This window comes from Aythya ferina (genome assembly GCF_964211825.1).
Source record: "Aythya ferina genome assembly, chromosome: 6".
NCBI classification, from domain to species: Eukaryota; Metazoa; Chordata; class Aves; order Anseriformes; family Anatidae; genus Aythya; species Aythya ferina.
In genome coordinates, this window is record NC_140303.1 from 34,276,615 (window position 1) to 34,295,149 (window position 18,535).

The 18,535-nt window shown below is 59.8% G+C and overlaps 2 protein-coding genes across 2 annotated transcripts; one reads left to right on the forward strand and one right to left on the reverse strand.

Annotated features, from left to right (window-relative positions):
* Positions 1-405: 405 nt before the first annotated feature.
* Positions 406-13,170, reverse strand: RETREG2 (reticulophagy regulator family member 2). Its single transcript, XM_084523267.1, has 9 exons — positions 12,892-13,170; positions 10,658-10,764; positions 6,659-6,689; positions 5,791-5,926; positions 4,347-4,431; positions 3,459-3,596; positions 3,025-3,119; positions 1,982-2,117; positions 406-1,581 (listed from the first exon to the last, which is right to left on the reverse strand). Exons 1-9 carry the CDS (start codon positions 13,143-13,145, stop codon positions 845-847), a joined length of 1,719 nt encoding a protein of 572 aa, XP_084379393.1. The 5' UTR covers positions 13,146-13,170; the 3' UTR covers positions 406-844.
* Positions 13,171-13,294: 124 nt separating this feature from the next.
* CNPPD1 (cyclin Pas1/PHO80 domain containing 1) lies at positions 13,295-18,251 on the forward strand. Its single transcript, XM_084523016.1, has 8 exons — positions 13,295-13,413; positions 13,653-13,755; positions 15,434-15,515; positions 15,810-15,930; positions 16,015-16,143; positions 16,283-16,344; positions 16,555-16,672; positions 16,795-18,251. Exons 1-8 carry the CDS (start codon positions 13,345-13,347, stop codon positions 17,443-17,445), a joined length of 1,335 nt encoding a protein of 444 aa, XP_084379142.1. The 5' UTR covers positions 13,295-13,344; the 3' UTR covers positions 17,446-18,251.
* The last annotated feature ends 284 nt before the right edge of the window (positions 18,252-18,535 follow it).

The window sequence follows — 18,535 nt, forward strand, 5'->3', positions numbered from 1 at the left end:
AGGAAGGGTTGGGGAGGTAAAAGGGGAGCTTGGGCAGGGGTCTGGGCCAGGGGGGACACACGAGAAGAGGGGCGGCGGCAGGAAGAAACTGCAGCAACGGAACGGGGCCAGGAGCGAATTTCATTGATTGCCAAAAAAAAAAAAAAATAACAACAAAAAACCAACCAACCAAACTCCACAGCCACCCACCCGGTAACACAACTCCGATCCGACGGGGAAAAAACAGCGATCGCCCGACACCGTGCTCCAGCAGCGATGTGAAAGGTGCCAGCGGGGTGCAGGAGGGGTTTCTGCTTCACAGCGCCCAGCTGCTTCTGGCCCCTGGCCCCCGAGAGCCGTGTCCGACGGTGCTCCCCCTCCCTGCCTCCCTCCCCCCCCCAAAAACTGAACCAACGGGAGTTAAAATTATTTACACTTTCAGCCATTTAAAAACCCAATCAAATAAAAGATTGCATATGTCCTACGGGGGATCTGGGTGTTAGCAGCAGCTACAGCTAGCTCGGTACTCGGCGTGCAAAAACGAAAAGACAAAACAGAAGACAGACCAAAATACTGCACCATTACTAGGAAGCGTTGGCTGGGGTTGGTGTTTCCATCGTGGCGTAAGGCTTCTAGGAGCCGGCTCCCCCCCTGGCTGCGGGGCAGGGGTGGCTCCCGCTCAGCCAGCGCAGGGGCCGGGCTCTAGAAGGATGGGAAGGATTCGTTATTCCAGACACAGCACATTAACACTGACGCGTTTCCAGCCCGGTCAACACAAAACACCGAAAACCCGCTGCGCGTTGGCCACGTGAGCTCTTCCTTCTTTCCAGTGACGACGGAGATAAAGGGGATGCGTGAAGGAGACCTAAGACGTAGACGCTGCTGGCATCGCTGCCTCCTCCTCGTCTCCTTGCTTTGGCAGCTCAGCGGGTGCGGGAGAGGGGGAAGCCGGAGCCGGAGCAGCAGGAGACTCTTCAGCTTCCTGCTCCTCCCCAAGCCCCAGCTCCACATCCATTTGCTCCAGCTCCCTCTGATCCAGCAGCTCAAAGTCTTCCGCTTCCTCCTCCTCCTCCGGTGAAGCTGCGGTCTCCGTCTCCACCGCTTCGCTCTCCGACAGCTGCGCTTGGAAGCTCAGTTTCTCTTCGGGCTCAGTGGGGAGGAACTCGGAGAGGGAGGGCCCCTCGCTGGCCTCCGAGGAGCGCAGCAGGGCAGAGAGGGTGTTCTGCACCGCCGTGGTAATGGCAGTGGTGACGATCTCCTCGCTCAGCGTGTCGATGCAGATGCCCAGGCCCGGCGCAGGGACAGTCTCGGGCTCCCCGCCGCCTCCTGCCGCTTGCCCGCTCCCGTTGAAGTGCGTATTTACAAAATGGAGAGGAGACGCGAGGCGAAGGATGGAGAGCTCAGAGTCCGCAGCCTCCTTCTCTGCCGAGTCCAGCTCACGGGCAGCGTGGGCAAGCTCGGGACCCAGAGGCACACCGAATGCATCTTCATCGCTCTGTGGTCCCAGATCTCTGGAATGATATTCTTCCACGGAGGGAAACTCTGCCAGGTCCTTGGAAAACGACTCCTCTGGCTCGCTGTGCAGACTCTGCTGATCCAGGTCTGGAAGGCAGCGGCATTAGGATCAGCATTAAGGCACGGGTCACCTTGCCTTGACCCAGAGCACTGACATTGCCCATCTACCTTCTCCCTGCTGACACGCTAGGGCTTGCTTTTGAGCCTTCTTCCCAGCAGGAAGGCGCCTGCAGTTATTCCCTGCTCCTAGTGGCACAACTCACCTGCAGCCTTCTCTTTTTTTTCCCATCTACGTGCTCTGTGCCCAGAGAAGACCAGCTTCCCCAGCTCACGCTCTGCACCCAGAGCACTCCACTAAAACCCGTGGGCTCAGGGAAATCCCCCTGCAAACAGCTGGGTTCTCTCCCTGTCCTCCCATTCAGAGGAGCAGCTGTTGTGGGACAGGACACCCAGGGGAAGGGAGGCAGCAAAATGTCCCATCATGTACCTTCGGAAACATCCGTCAGCTGTGGGGTGGTAGCCCTTGAGACAGAAAAGCCCCCGCTCTCCAGGATGGAAGCCTCCTCGTCAGAGAGCTCAGAATCTGTGATCGACAGTGCCAGGGCAGTTTTCTTCACATCCACCTGCATGGGATGAAAGAGGAAGAAGTTCCTGGATGTCTGACTCCACGCAGAGCTTCCAGGCAGGTTTTTTTTTTTTTTTGGCTTTTGCTGGAGAGAGACTGTGCAGGGATAGGATGATAGCAGGAGGGATCTGGGCAAAGTGCTCACTGCATTGCCAGCAAAGGTTAGCCTTAAATCACCGGCTTTCCTGCAATAATTCATTGCCTGAAGCTTTGCTGGCTCTCCGTGAAGAGCCTGAAAGAGCCAGAACAACATGGGATCATCCTGCAGGGGTATCAGAAGGCTCAAATCCTTCTCATGCCAATGCCGAAGAGCAAAATCCCCCTTCCCTCTTACTTTCACACTAGGCCCAAAGAAGTCTTCCACATGTAGCAGTGGCTCAAGTATCTGCATCATTTTGGAAGCCAGTTTCCCACCTCACAGCCCCAGCTCCAAGCCCAGAACTCCTGCAAAGGCAGGCACTGGGCCCATGGCTGTGGTGCACGCATAGAAGGGTCCCCCCCAAGTCTGAGCTGAGAGCAGGGGACTGTGTAGGAGACTCTGGCACTGCTCGTCTTCTTTTTCTCGTGGTGAGCAGAAGGGCAGCCTCCTGCACATGACACAGGGCAACTGGTTTCTTCCGGAGCCTTCTGTCTTCTCTGAGCACGAAGCACGAGCATCAAGGCAACTCAGCAGGTGCCTGGAGCGTTGCTCCCCCCATCCTGCCTCACCAGCCCCGTGATTCTCAACGCCCCGAGTGGAAACAGTGCCCTTCATCAGAGCATCCCTTCTCCCTCGGGATTCTTCAAAGGGATTTCTTGCTCTGCTCTTTAGCAGTGTGGCTGCAGTCGCACCACGCCCTGCTCCTCAAGCTACGACAGCCCAGAGAGGAGGGGCTGGTTCCTGCATAGCTCTGCTGTGCTCTTACCACTGGGGAGAAGCCCGAGAGCTCTGCCTCGCTCTCACTCTCCGTCTCTGCCGTTGGCTCATCACCTGCTGCAGGCTCACTCTTCCCTTGGCGCTCTACGAGGAAAAGAAGAAAGGCTTGCCAGGAGACTGAAAGAATTTTCTGCACATCGCTCATCCGCTACTCCTCTGTAAAACCACGCAGCTTTCCCAGAATCTAAGAGTTCCTAGAAACAATCACAATCTGCTGCTCTTGTCTGCTGTTCCCAGGACAACAGGCACTTACCCGCCCAGCTACTCTCCCCCAGACCCTCAGGTTTCAGCCTGTTTTCCCCTGCTTTGTCACAGCCTTTTGACACAAACTGTAGTCAAACACGCTCTCCCCTTGGCCCTCTGCTCAGGCTCCACCCCGGGAGCACAGGGCCAGCAGGAGTCAGAGGGAAGGTGAGTCCTTACTCTTCTTCTCGTGCTTGTGGTGCAGCGTCTCTGCCTTCATACTGTAGTCCAGTTTCATCAGGACAGGCTCCAATCGCGTGTACATCCTCTGGATCAGCTCGTGATAGACCACCAACGGCCAGAGAAGAATGCTGAGCACTGCAAACACAGGAGGCAGGGAGTGGGAAACAGACCGAGCACAACGCAGCAAATTCACAGGGCGCCAGCAACCCTGCATCGAGGGACGGGCAGTCGAAAGGGATCTGCTCTCCATCTGACCGCCTAAAATCCTCACCCTTGGCTGTTCTTACTCGTTCCAAAGCAGCTTAATTAGACAGGTTTTCTTAACCAATCAATTTTGTTGAGGTGAAGCACAAGCCCTCCACTTCAGCCACTGTGTCGCAGCCCAAACGTGCAACAAAGGCCCAGAAACGGGGCGTTTACAACTAAAAATCACCGAAACCTTTAGAAGAGGAGCCAGCACAGAGCTCAAATCTAAATGCGCTAGCAGCAGAGCACCTGAGCCATCTTCACACTTAGCAGGGAATGATAATGCAGGTAAAAAAAGCCCTAATTGCTAACCATGCAGTTTCTTTAATAACTCAATCTGGATTTGCCCACTCTAGGAAATGAGAGACTGCAGCTTTCTGCTCCTCTGGGACCACAGCAGCACAGCCCCACGGGTAGAAGAGGAAAGCAACGTTTTAATGGTGCTCCCTCTCCTGCCTTTGCAGTTGTACTGCATGCACACACCTCATGGGAGACTTCCCAGAGCTCCCTGCTCGTATTGATTTGTCATCTAGCGCAGATGCCCCCAGGAAAACCACACGAGTGTTTCTACCGGTGAATCAATAGCACGGCTGGGTCACGTTTCAGCTTAAGTCACAAGGGAGAGCTGCTTATACTCACAGATGATGTAGGAGATCATGATGCCTGGAACATAGTGTCCAACCACAGCCAGAATCAGGCAGCCCGAACAGACGCTCATGCAGAACTGAAGGAAGAGAGGAACAAAGAGAAGTGACAAGAGGCAGAGAGACATCTAGGCAGCCAGCGCAGGAAACCCAGCTGGAGCAAAGAGAGGGATGCTCCTCACAAAGTCAGCACGCCCGCCCTCCCCTCAGCAGTTAAAACTGTTTGTTTTCCTGCCCAGCCTTGCAGAGAGTACACTCAAACGCTGGGCTGGTCGTCACAACTCAGACGGGTCGGCTGGGTTAAGCTGTAAGCATTAGAGGTTCAAGCACAGAAGGACCAAGGTAACCCCAGACCCCAGTAAAATGATTCAAAACTTTATTGGGCGCTCCTTTCTGAACTAAATGGTGTTCCTCGAGGCTGGGATGGGATATCACGAACTGGCATTTTGGAGTACATCTCCTCTGCAGAGTTTCAGCATTTTCAGCAAAGCCCACCCTGTCCTGACAGAGGCAGAAAGCTGTTACAGTCACCAGACGATGTGCCGCTGCTATGCAATAAAATATGCAATAAAAAAATGCAATAATGCTGGGAAAAGCAGCAGCAGAACCCACACTCCCACCAGGCCTGGCTCTTCCTCCTCTGGAAAAAGTAGAAGTCTAACACTGCAGCCCTGCCAGCTCGTCCTGCACTCTCCTGGGGATGGGGAGAAGGGAGAACAGGCACCCTGCACGCCGGGGTAGGGGTTAAGATCCTGCCTGCATCCAGCAATAAGGAGGTTTGTTTCTAACGGAGAGGCCCTACAAAAGCTAGGGCCCTCTAAGGGCTTTGCTCCCTGTGGTCGTAGTCCCCTGCCAGCTGTTGCAGGGACGGCGTTTTAACAGCAGAGACAAAAACCCACTCCTGGCGCACCGGACCCCAGTAAGCTCGACATAATCCTCGTGGCTCATCCGTCCTATTTCTGGGCTAAGGTAACTCTTGTCTAGAAACCTGTTCCAAACAACACGTCACAGCCACCAGAGCTCATGACGAGTTTCCGTGCACTCAGGAGCACTGCTGCACGTGGGCTTGGCTAGCTACAACCTGCCAAATAGGTAGGAGCAGCCTAAAGGGTTGAGTGGAGCCTACGAGAGGGGCAGAGCCTGGAGAAGGAGCCCCTTTCTTCTTCCTACTCCCAATCTAAGAGCTTTCTCTGCACACTAAGGAGTAAAAACACCTACAGTTAGCCATTCACAGAAGGCACCGAGTTCTGCTCCAGTTTACAAACACTGGGAGCCAACTACTCATTATTTAAGCTTCCCGTGGCACAGAGTCTGAAAGGAAGGAACAGCAAACGTTAAGCAGGGATAGCAACCGTAAAAACAGTGATTTGACATTCCTCCACCTCCTAGGCAATGGAAAGAACAGCCCCTGCACAGAAGAGTAGGTATCTCCAGCTTACCTTGGCAGGATTTTGCCTCTTGTACTGTAGCAGTTCCTGCAGGTACAGCCTGAAGGTGACCCAGCTCTCTGCCAGGCAGTGGCACAGCTCAGGGACACTGAGCAGGTGAGGCTGTGCCCCTGAAGTCACCCCCTCGCTAGAGACAGACAAGAGCAAGAAGAGAACCTTTGAACACGGGCTGCTTGGTGCCGGGGTACAGCTGCGCGGGGAAGTGGAGATCCCTGCCCCAGGCTTGGCCACACTGACTGCACCTGCAGCTGAAGGCTGGAGGATGCTTGATTTGTAGACGTGTTTTGCTTTTTAACCAGGAAGGGAGCCAGGAGGCAGCTGAGCCAAGCAGCAGACACCGTGCCACAGCATTCCCGTGCCCCAGGCCCAAGATGCACGGCAGGTTTTGCTCCGAGCCACACAGACAGAAGCGCTGGAGGTGGCACCGGTTACGTGGCCGTCTCTGGCACCACTTCGAGGGGAGGGAAGTGCAGCGCTCAGACCTGTAACCACGGCCAAGCACAGGCTGCAAGCTCCGCTGCCACAGGCAGCGCTTAGAGCCTGCAAAAGTCAGCCTCAGGGATCTCCTCCGCTCTGGAGGATTCTTAAAATAGCCCAGGATAGATCCAGGAAAGAAACCCGAGAGGTCCTAACATCAGCAGCACCTGAGCTTTATTGCTGCTTCACCAGCATTAACTTTCCCCTGAGTCTCCAACTGTGGCTCCGGAGCTGCTAAACAGTTTAGGAGAAACCACTACCAGGGTTTCACGGGAGCCATGCAGTCTCCTGACAAGAGCAAAGAGGGCAGGTGAGATCACCACGCTGAGTTAAGGCATCTCCACTCTCCCCTTCCACCAAGGGAGCACGTCGCTGAGCTTACCTGTCCCCTCCTGGCTCCTCCGATGGCTGCGCTGTAGGGAGAACAGAGATCGGTCAGCCAAGTGAGAAATAAAACCTGACGTTTTTACCACTCGAGCAGAGCACAGCTGGAAACACATCGCCTTCAGCCAGGGACGCACCCTGGGGACCTTCTCCGTGCTCTCAAGCAAGCAGGAATCGCTGGCTTGGAGTCTGCACCGCGCAGGCTTCACTCAAGTCTGAAGCCCCACACGTTTGGGCATCCCCTTGGGATGCGGAGCCACCCCTGAAGACAATCGCAGCTGCCCAGCCCTTGTCATTCCCCCAGGACTGCCGGCACCGTCCCTGAGCTGGGCAGCGTGTCAGCTCCCTCCCCGGAGCTCCATGTGGAGCTGCGTTCCCCTCTGCCCAGCCCACAGTCCCTGGCAGGATGCGGCGTCCAAATGCCAGAGATCTCCCTGCTGCCTCTGCCCTTTCCCGTGGAATTAAGCACCGAATAGCAGCCTCATGCATAATTAGCTAATTTTAGGGCTCTTTTGTCTCCTGACAGCCCTCCGTGCCAGCAAGGCATGGATATAACTACCCTGCTAAGCCTGGGTAAGAAAGCTTCTCCCATTTCCCTCTGCACCCAACCCAGAGCTGAAGGGAGGAGCGGTGCTTCAGTGGCACAGGCCACACGCAATCATGCTCTGCTTTTAGATGTACAGGGGGAAAAAAAAAATCCCAAATATTTCTATGACAGCTGGGACTCCCAGCCTGGCTGCCCACGGATGCGGGTGTCCTGCGGAGTGGTGCCTGAGGATGTACAGGGCCCGGAGTCCTTCCAGCAGCAGAATCTTTGTGAGGATGCCCACAGCGAGGCCTCGGTGATGTCGTGAAGGCTTCTCAAGGTCTACACAACAAGGGCTTAAAAACGCAAGATGAGCAAAAAGGGGTTTGGAGCCTCCCTGGAGCCATCAGAGGGCGAGAACAGCAGCGACTTCCCCAAGGAAAGCGGCCCCGTCACCATTTTCCCAAGGCAGGGGACGCCGGGCCAAGTATGCCAGCCTCCTCCGAGCGCCGCAGGCACTGCAGCAGAGCAGTGGAGCGGGAGGCCATCCGCAGAGGGGAGGAGGCAGTTCTTTGAGAGCGTGACCCAGATTTCCAGTAATCGGGCCTGACAAGAGGAGCCAAGCGCTCCCAGCCGCTCCCCTGCCCGCTGGGCGCATCAGGACCTCAGGCTCACGTGAGAAAAGGGCGTCAGGGATGCAGCTGCACCCCCCCCGGGGCACTCGCTTCCCTCTCCCAACCGCCGCTGTTGTGGGAATCTAAAGCTGCTTACTGGCAGCACGCAGCAACCCGGCTGTATCTCAAAGCCTCGTCTTTTAGCTGGGATAAAGCACCAAAGAAATCACTTTTGGCCTCGGCCCAGCTGGGGCTGCCGGCCACACTGGTTGTACCAGCTCCTGGTTGTACCGGACGAGGTGCGGGGACGCTGGCTGCTCCCTGCTGGGTGCCACAGAGCTCCTCTCCTCTCCTCTGCCTGCCTGCTTTAGTCCGAGCCATCCAAAATATGCCAGCAGAGGGAGCGAAACGGTTCTCGACCGCTTCCGAAGGCTTCCGAGAGACTTTTGGGAGCTGCAGAGCGTTTCAGCGGGCCGCAGTGCTCACGTGATTTCGCCTCCCTGGCAAAACGCAGCCTGTCATTAAAGCCAGCAGCATCCTCCTTCCTGCAAGAGCGTGACCTGCCCGGCTCAGCGCACCGGGGCCTTGCACCAGCCGGAGGAACGCTCCAACCACCGTAAAGCCCGAGCCGAAACCTCGCTGGCAGCGCTTCGCACCGGGCTGTGGATTAATGCAAACCGCTTGACACACTCCAGACCCCGCTGGGAGAGAGCAGTCAGCCACGCAGGAGTCGCAGCCACACGGTGGTACTGACAAATCCTCGCTGATGGATGGATTCCTTGGCCCTCACAGGTTTTCAGCGCTTCCCCAGGCAGCATTCTTCATCCGTGTGTACGCTTCAGCTAGAAGGCAGGGGCCCTTTTTAAGGAGTGCCAGCGTTCAGCTGCAACGCAGCCATCGCCGGAGCTCTGCTGCACTAAACTCTCCCTGAACCACGGCTGCTGAACGACAAGGCTGTGAGAGCCAGCCCTGCTTGGTTGCTATCCCAGGAGAAAACAGGAGGCGCTTCCCGAGTCCCTGAACAGTATTTAGGAAATCTCGTGACTACATATGGAGAAAACACCCTGCATTCCAGCTGGAAACACGCAGTCCTGTCCGACAGGACCTGTAAAGGTTGTGCGTCTCAGTGCCATTAGCGTGCCCCCGCTCACAAAGCGTGAGTAAGTGGCAAATAAATGCTGAGGTTTTAGCATTCCTTCAGAAGCGATGTTATAAGCAGTCACCCGAGACACGCAGACCTGCCACAAGCTGAGGTTTGTGTATATACGTGCCAGTTCTCCAAGGTGTGGTGCTGACCTACTTCCAAAATGCTCCTGGAAAGGCTTTCAGGAAGCACCGAGGAGGAAAGCCACAACGCTACAGCCCTGCTGCAGCGGGCGGCGCACAAAAACCCCTAAGTATTTAGCGGGGTCAGCTCCTGAGGCCCCTCAGGAACGCAGAGCACTGCTCCTTCCTTGTGGAGGCTGGGGAAACGGGCTCAAATCTGGGGACTCTGTCAAATCTGGGGCTGTGAGCTCACCAGGTACACCAGAAAACTGTCCCCGGTCTTTGCTTCCAGCAGCTGGGAAGCAGCAAGGAGCCAGAAGGGAGTGAAACGCAGGGAAGAGCAGCACTGAGTGCGTTCAGCAGGCCGTGCGCTGCCTTCTTACAGAGCCGGTGTCACAGGAACTGCTGGTGGAACCCCCGGCTTTGTGCCTTGCTTTTGTTTCTGTGCCTTTGATGTTTTTGTTTTGTTGTTGTTTCCATTCCTCGCTGCTCTGTATCACACAAACGGATTTCAGTGCGGATTTCCTATTCCCTCTGTGACAGCACAACTTTCACAGGCCTGGTGCTTTCTGGAGTGCTTCTACCCCTTACCTGCCTCAATAACACCATTCTCTGCTGGACACCAAGCCTTTGCATTTCTGGCCACGTTTCAAGCGAGATGTTTTGGGTTGGCTTTAAACCATTCCCTTAAAAAAACAATGTGAATAAGCAGGAAATTAAATTGGCCATTCCAGTTTGGCTGCCTGGTTACCTCAACCGCACAAAGCAAACAGTATTGAGACGACAGCTGAAACGTATCTAATCTTATCAGGGCTTCTGTGAAAGCACCCTTTAAGTCAGTACCCCTCTAGGTCAAATAAAGGGCACCTTACAAACACGCGTATAGAGGGGCTTTCATTCAGAAACCCTCCCCGGAGCAGAGGGCTGAGGATGGAGGGCCCCAAGCTGCCTTTGAACAGCAGCCGTAGGCAGGTCTGAGTCCAGTTGTTGAAAAAGAAACTCTGGTGAAGGAGGCACTCGAAGCAGACAGCGGCCTGCCATGCCTGTCAGCGCTGTGAGACCGCTCCTCTCATTGCTTTTGTGCCCGATGTTGGCAAAGAGCCTTGGATAAAAGGGGGAGATAAGCCCGAGAGGGGCTGCCCTGACCTCACCGCCCGCTCTGCTACCTGCCGCCAGGGCTCTCAGCTGCTCTGCCTCTTCCAGGGCGCGAGCCCACGCTGCACTCAGCTAGCACCGGAGGAATTCAACCCCCTGTTTCCTTCCCCCAGCTCAGGGCCAAAACGCTCGCGCCCTGTGCCACCTGCGGGAGAGGAAGGATGCAGCAGAAACACCGCATCATCCCCGCCTGCAGCCCGGGCACCCTGAGTCACGCTCACCAGGAACTGCGAGCAATTCTTTCCGTCCTCAAGGACCCGGCACGCTGCTTCCCACAGGCAAAGGCTTGCCCAGGGGGTGCCTGCTGGTGCTTTGACACAAACAGGCAAGAGGCAGCAGCGCCAAAGCCTGAGGTTGCAGCAGGATTGGGGCTCTAGGAGAGGTGGCTGTGGCCAAGTGAACCGTGAACCGTGTCGCTAGCTCCAGCGCTACCCACCTGAGAAGTCAAACAGGAACCTGGGCTTCCACCTCTCCAGCAAGAGGACGCCGAGGAGCGACATGCTGAGGAGAAAGAGGGGTCTCAGGGAGGTGGAGGAAAACAACCTGGAAATCAAAGGAGAAATGGTTAGCGGGGAGAGGGGGGGGGGAAAGTGAGCAGATCCGGCAGAGCAGACGCATCCGACGGCCACGGAGCGACGCAGCGAGCGCTGCAGGCACCCCCCCGCCCCCGGGCGCTGTCAAATGGCGCCTTTGCCCACGAGCAGACAGCCGCCTGCCAGCCCCCAGCGCTCTCCTCCCCTGCTGCCGAGCTCCTCCTCCGGTTGTAAAACACGGCCAAGGCTCCGTAGTACGAGTGCCTCCCAAATCCTCAAGGTGGAGGCTGCAGATAACGGCAGCACGAAGCGCCGGGGCAGGCCCTGAGGCTGAGAATCGGCCTCTCCTCTGCAAATTCGCGGCCTGCTTCCCCTCGCCAGGCCCAGCACCACCCAAACAGCACCCAAACAGCCCCTGCACCTGCTCTTTCCTCACGAGCCTCTCGCTGTTTATCCGGAGCCCAGCACTTAGCTGGCTTAGCCGCTCACTTGACTCTATCGCAAAACCTCTCACGGCCCTCAGCAACACGTTGGCTCGAGCCAAGCGCACAGAGCACTCGCGCAGCCACGCGATCCCATCACCCAGGAGCTAATCTCCCCAATTTATGATATGTCCAGGACATCTAACTTCATAAACTCAGCGGCGGAGGTCCCAGCTGGCCATCAGCATTCCCCTTTTTCTCCAAGGGGGACGCCTTCGCCCTCTGCCCAGTGCTAAGAGCCCCTCTCTGGGAAGGAAGGGCAGCCCCACTGCTTCATCTTCCCCCTCTCCAACCAGCACACGTCTCAAAACACCACCAAAAACACCCAGAACTGGAGAGCACGGGGGTGCAGGGCTGTGCTCCACAAGGCACAGCCAGCTGCAGGGGGCTCCGGGCCACCGAGGACACCCACACGCCGTGACCCGAACGGCAAAGGTTTCATCCTTTCTCATGGGACAGCAGCTCCGGGACAATTTCCTCCTGTTCCTCTGTTTATGGGTTTCAGATGAAGGACACCGGCCGAATCCTCCATGGGACTGAAAATAATTCCTCCCCAGCCACGATTTTCAAACCTCTGTCCTCCGTCAATTATTCTGGGCGCTACAAATTTCTCTCCCAAACCCTTTAGCCACCGCTGTTCGCATCATCTCCCCCTCCTGACAGCTTCGAAGCCTCCGCTCCCTTCCAGCCTCCTGGTTCAGCACCAGAAAACCGCAGGGAGGAAGGGGCAGAGCAGAAACAGCCCCTTCCTCACAGCCCTCCAGCTCCTTCCCTGGCCCGTTTCCACGGGGGGGTCCCCATCCTCCCCCCTCCGCAGCCTCCATCCGACAGGGTGGATGGACAACACTGACCGAAGCCCCGTTTGGGGGCAAAACGAAGCCAAAAGAAAGGATTCATTTTTTAAAATAAAGAGCGAATCGAAGCAGAAACAGGCCCCTGGGGGGCCCTGGGGGTATCCAGGGATGCTTTGGGGGTACCAGGGGTGCACCGGGGGTGGCGGGGGGAGTCCTGGGGGTAACTGGGGGGCTCTCGGGGGGGTCCTGGAGATATCTGGGGGTGCCCCAGGGGTATTGGGGGTGGTCTCAGGGGGTCCTGGGGGTATCCAGGGCTCCCCCAGTGGGTATTGGGGGGGTCCTGGAGATATCTGGGGGTTCCCTGGGGGTATTGGGGGTGGTCCCAGGGGGTCCTGGGGATATCTGGGGGTTCCCCAGGGGTATTGGGGGGGTTCCTAGGGGTAACTGGGGGGATCTCAGGGGGGTCTTGGGGATATCCGGGGGTACCCCAGGGGGTATTGGGGGGGGTCCTGGAGATATCTGGGGGCTCCCTGGGGGTATTGGGGGGGTCCTAGGGGGTCCTGGGGGTAACTAGGGGGAATCTCGGGGGGGTCCTGGGGATATCTGGGGGCTCCCCCGGGATATTGGGGGGGGTCTCAGAGGGTCCTGGGGATATCCAGGGGGGGGTCCCGGGGATATCCAGAGGTATCGGGGGGGGGTCCCGGGGGTGCCTTGGGGCTACCTGGGGGTGTCCGGGGGCAACCTGGGGAGGGGGTCTCGGGGGTAACCGGAGGCGTCCCGGCGGTAACCATGGGAGCCCCGGGGGTGCCCTGAGGATAGCCGGGGGTGTCCCGGTGCCTCCCGGTGCCCCCCCCATCTCACCAGAGGCCCCCTCCGAGCGCGGCGGCGCTGAGCAGGCTGTGCAGGGGCCTCTCCCACACCAGCAGCCGCTGCGCCGCCGCCAGCGCCGCCTCCCAGCCCCGCAGCCGCTGCCGCAGCGCCGCCGCCAAGCGCTCCACGGCCGCCTCTTCCTCCTCTTCCTCCTCCTCCTCCTCCTCTTCCTCCTCTTCTCCCTCAGCCACCGCTGCCGCTGCCGCCGCCGCCTCCTGCCCTTCGTCAGCCCGGGCGCTCGCCATGGCGGCGGGCGGCGGGAGCGGGCGGCGCCGCCTCAGCGGGACCGGCGGCCGCGGGCGCCGCGCGCATGCGCAGCCCCCGCTGAGGCGCTGAGGCGGGCGGTGGCGGGGGGGGGGTGTGCGCATGCGCAGTGAGGGCGGCGGAAGGGGAAGGGAGGAGGAGGAGGAGGAGGAGGAGGAGGAGGAAGGTGGCGGCGCTGGGATGGAGCTGGGCGGGCTGCTGCTGGATGAGGAGGGCGCCTTCTCGCTCAGCGGCTTCCAGGAGTTCACGGTGAGGGCTGGCGGTGGGGATTTGGGGCTCAGTGGGGGCTCTGGGGGCCTCACCGGGGTGGGGGCGGCCCCCCGGCCGTGTAGGCCTCATGGGGGGGGGGGGCTGGGCCTCAGGGGTGTTCGCCTCACGCCGTGTTCGCCTCACGCCTCTCCCCCCCCCCCTTGTTTCTCTTCTCGAGGCTTTCCTCATCGTTCTCATCTCTTTTTTCTCCCTCTTTTTTTTTTTTTTTTCTCTTCCAGTTCCTGCCCCGGCACCAGCAGCTGAGCGAGAGGGTGCGCAAGCGGCTCTACTATGGCTGGGAGAAGGACTGCAGCCTGGACAACCTCTCCAGCCCCGTGGCGGGTGAGTGCCAGGCGGGAGCGCTGAGGCAGCCCAGGAGACGGGAGCGCCAGGCACCCGCTGCCTCCCCTCTGCCAAATCCCCTCCCCCCCGGCTGCAGGCAGCACAGCAGGAAGGGTGCCAGGGCCTCACGGCCCTCGTTCTCTGTTTTATTGCTCTGTCTGGCCCGCTGCTGCGTGTTTGGCAGCTCGCTGGCGTGCAGAGTCCTTTGGGTCACTTGGCAATGAGTGCTGTGTCCCTGCCCCTAATCCCTGTCCCTTCAGCACGTCCTCGTGCTCCCAAAATATTGGGGCAGCAGAGGGATGAGGGGTGCCTGCTGTGTGGTTGGCTTTCCTCCTGTTGCTCCAGCGGTGCTTGAGGGAGCGGAAGGAGGCTGCTGGGTTGAGGCTCAGGTGATGGGGGAGAGGGGCCACCAAGGGGTGTTGCTGTTCCTGTCAGCTGCCTGGGCACTGCTGGGAGTCACAGTGGCTGACACAAGGGCACGAGGCCTTTCCCCGGGGCTGACTTCATGCCCCGGTGCAGGACGGGACCACTCCAGGGACGCTGCCAGTGTTGGAAGTTCAAAGGGCGCATTCCCGGCAGGCTGTGTTAAGGGCTGTTAGCTCTCAAGATTGCCTCTAGCCCAGGAAATGCCTCAGCTGCGGCAGCTGGGGGTGGGGAAGGCATGCAGGGAACATCAACACGGGCTTTCAGCCATCCTCTGCTAGCTGCTGTCAAAAAATAGGATGCAGGGGTACCGGGTCTGCTGTGCTGCTGCTACCTGGGGAGTTTAGGGCACAGCTCAATCTCCCTCAGCATGCTCCGGCTGTGGGATGGGGCAGCGATCAGCTGCTCTCTGTGGCGTGACGCTTCAAAGGCAGGAAGCTGCTGACGTTGGGGTCGGAGCTGTGTCTGCTTGGTGGTGGCTGCCAGCAGTCGTGGGGCTTGACTGCCCCGGGAAGGTCCCTTTCAGCCCCGTGCCGTCCCCTCAGCTGCCGGAGTGATGCAGAAAGGAGAGGTGCGGTGCGGCGCTTCCCTTAGGAGCTGGAAATGCTGGGCTGCTGGAAAAAGCTCTGTTCCCAGCAGCAAAACGGAGCTGGAGCTGCCTGTCAGGAGCGCTCCCTGCCAAGCAGCAGCCCCGTGGTGCTGTTGGGGCTGCTCCCAGCTGGTCCTGTCGCAGCGGGAAGCCAGACAGGAGTTGCTGACGCCGTCTGCCAGCAGCTGTCAATCTCCAGCCTGTTGGGTGCCGGAGCGCTGAGGCGCATCCACAGGCGGTGCAAAAACAGGCTGAGAGGAGGAGCTGCGGCGAGGGGAGTCCCTTTTGTGGAGAGCACGATGGGTTGAGGCACAAAAACGTGCCTCAAAGCCTGCCCTCCGTGGTTCCTTGTCACAGAGGGGAGCCAGCTCCTGCAGCAGCCTGTTTGGCTGATTGGTACCTGGGAAGCCGCACGGGAAATGAGGTGTGCCCAAACCACGCCGTCCTGCCTGGAGCGAGCTCTGACGTGGCAAACGGGAGGCAGTGGGGTGTGCAGGCACCCCACATCCCCGCCTCCGTGCCCTGGGAGTCCCGTTGCACTCACGGATAAATTGTTCCTCGTAGAGGGAAGCACTGAGACACGATGGGCGTGCGGGGGAAACGGGGAGGGGTGCGGGTGGGCTGAGCCCCGCGGGGCTAACCCTCTGTGCTCTTCCTCCGTCCTAGATATCGCGGTGGAGCTGCTGCAGAAAGTGGCTCCCAGCCCTATCCGCAGGCTCCAGAAGAAATACGTGTCCCACGTGTCTCGGTAAGAAGCAGAACCTGGCCCTTGCTGTCCCGTGGCAGCTCTGGTTTCACCGTGACTTGCTTCTGTCCCCCGGGCCGGCGCTGGCTCTGTGCTTACACCCTCTTGCTGCAGCTGAGGACAGCTGGCATGGAGCAGGCAAGGCCGGGACGTGCCGCAGCCACGTGGGCTTAACTCTGTGTTTGCTGCAGCTCCGTGCAGCTCCGTGGGGAGGGAGCAGTCAGGTTGTGCCGCGGTGGCTGGGACCTTTGCAGCCTGGAAATAACTTCGGGGATGGGGCCTGCCTTGTCCCCGCAGGGAAGCTTGCATCTCGCCCTGCTCCATGATGCTGGCCCTGGTTTATATTGAGAGACTCCGGCACAGGAACCCCGAATACCTCCAGCAGATCTCGTCTTCAGACCTCTTCCTGATCTCCATGGTGAGCAGCGTGGGCCAGGGTGTCGGCGGGTTGGGGGGAGGCCTGCGGGAGTGCAGGGGGGGCTGAAATCCTCTCTGTTTTTAGATGGTTGCCAGCAAGTACCTGTACGACGAGGGGGAGGAGGAGGAGGTGTTCAACGACGAGTGGGGAGCAGCGGGGAAGGTGGACGTCCAGACCATGAACACGCTGGAGATGAACTTCCTGAGCGCCATCGTAAGCGGGGCCGTCGCTGCGTCCCCTCGGTGTCGCGGGGAGGGGGCAGGATTTCTGCTTCTCCCTCAGCCCCGCGAGGGGCTGGAGAAGGCTGTGGCCGGGTGCTGATTGTGCTGACCTGTCACTGCTGTCCCCACAGGACTGGAGCCTCTACACAGACCCCCGGGAGCTGTTTGAAGTGCTGAGCTGGCTGGAAGGACGGTAGGTGTAGCCCTGAGCCCCTGGCTGCTCGGAGCTATCCCTGCTGCAGCGAAATAAGAAGAGCTCGGGGTGCCCACGAGCCTGCGCTGGGCTCCGCAGCCTCCCACAGCCGTGCTGCCTCGAGCGGGGTCTTCTCCAAGCCCAGCTGGGCTGCAGCTCCTTCAGGAAGGGAGCTTGGTGCCGCATCCAGCGTTCCCTTTTTCCCTGCAGCGTGGCGGAGAAGCAGGGCACGTGGCGCGGCTGGTTCACCTACACGGATCTCTGCGTCCTCATGGAGCAGTCGGCGTGGCAGCAAGCCTTGGGCCAGTTCTACCAGCAAGTGCTGAAGGTAATAGGGGCGTAGGGCCCGGGAGGCGCTGGGTACGGGGCAGGACTCTTTTTTTTTCAACTTTTTAGTTTGGTTTTAGCCTGCTGGGGGGGCTGCGGGGCTAACCCTGGGCCTCTCTGCAGCTGGCCTGCCTGCTGGGCGTGCTGTACCTCACCGGCTTCGCCTCCCTCTTCGCCTCCGTCGCCGTCGTGCACCGCGCTGTCTGCACCAGGAGCTCCAGCCCCGCAGCCCTCCGCCCCGCCCCGTTCCCCGTGGGGGCTGGCTGCCAGCTGGGCGCTCGGCCGGCCCCAAACCCCGAACGGGAGCAGCCCCAGCTGCCCGCCGACGTCCCCCCGGGTGGCGGCGGCGGCAGCAGCAGCCGCTGCTTGGGGGACAACGAGACGGCCGAGGAGCAGCGGCGCCGCGGCGGCGTCACGGCCACCGCTCTCTACCTGTGGGGCAGCGTGATGACGGCTCTGTCCTACCCCAAAGCCCCCGACCTCGCCCCGCAGCGGAGCCCTCCGCACGCCCCTCTTCGGAAAGTGCCCAACGCCTGCGAGAGATCCAACCGCACCGCCCCCGCCGCTGCCCCCCGCCAACACGGCCCCTTCGGACTCGACGCTCTGCCGGCCCCTCCGGCCCTGCACTGCCGCTCCTGCTCGGCCCCCGCGGGCCCTGCGTGGGCCAAATCCCCCAACCGTGAGGACTGGCTGGACCCCCTGGGGCTGAGGCAGTGCTCCTTGCACACAGCCCTGGATCTCGGCAGAATCAAGAGCTTTATTTTTCCCAGCTAGGAGCGCGGGGCGGCCCCGTTCCCCTCCCCTCCTAGCGTGGCACAACTCTCACTTTCTTGCACTTCTGGGATCCCCGATCCCCGGGGGCTGCGCGGGGCTCGCTGTCCCTGCGTTAATTCCAAACCAGCAATTTGTGTGTCCCCTCCTCCCCCGCCCAGGGCAGGGGGCGTCCTTCACTTGGGGTGCTGCGGAGCTTTGGGGTTGTTGGGACGGGATGGGGCAGAGTTGGGGTGCTGGAGGGTAGGAGCGGGGTGCCCTGGGGCTGGGATGTGGTTATAGGGGCGCTGGACCTCTTCTTATAGCAGGGGAGTGGCCCTTGGTGGTGTGGCACGGGGCAGAGGTTGGTGTGTGGCATGTAGGATGCTGGGGCTGCGTGTGTGGGGTGGAGGGGTCGGGGTGGGGACCCCGGTGAGGGCTCTGGGAGGAGGTGAGGGGAGAGGAGGCAGGAAGAGGGGGAGCTGAGCAGCCCTACAGCTCCTTGGGGCTGCCGGGCAAATTCTCAGGGGTCACAGCGAGAGGCAGCCCCCAAAAAGCTGAGCCCCAGGTTTAGGATGTGCCCCGCCGGGCTCGGAGCTGTGGGGCTGGGCTTTGTCCTTTCCTATGGGCCACTTGGACAGCGGGGGTGCGCCGCGACCCCATCCCAAATCCCAGCTGGCTGCGAGCAGCAGTGCCTGACCGCTCCTCGGGGCGGGGAGACGGCGCCCGCTCGCCGAGCAGCCCCTTCTTTTTACTGGGGCTTTTACACCTGTTTTTCACTCTTTTTGTAGGTGCGGATCTCTTCCAATAAAAGTAGTTCTTGCTGTGCACCCGTCGCGTCCCAAACCCCTCTGCCTCCTTCTGTGTCGCACCAGGCGGGTCCGAACTGCTCGGGAGAGCCGAGCCCTGTCCTGCGGGGCCCCAGAGGGCCCGGGTTTTGGTGACAGGGGGACAGGAGGGACCTTGGGGAGGTGGCAGAGGAGGTTCCCCGGCCGTGGGAGCGCATGGGCTGCGCTGCTCTTTGCTCTCCGCCAGCCCCGCGGTTAATGAGTGAGCCACGAGCAGCGAGGGCTCCGTGGTTTGTCACTGCCGTGGTCGCTGCCCTGTGACAAAA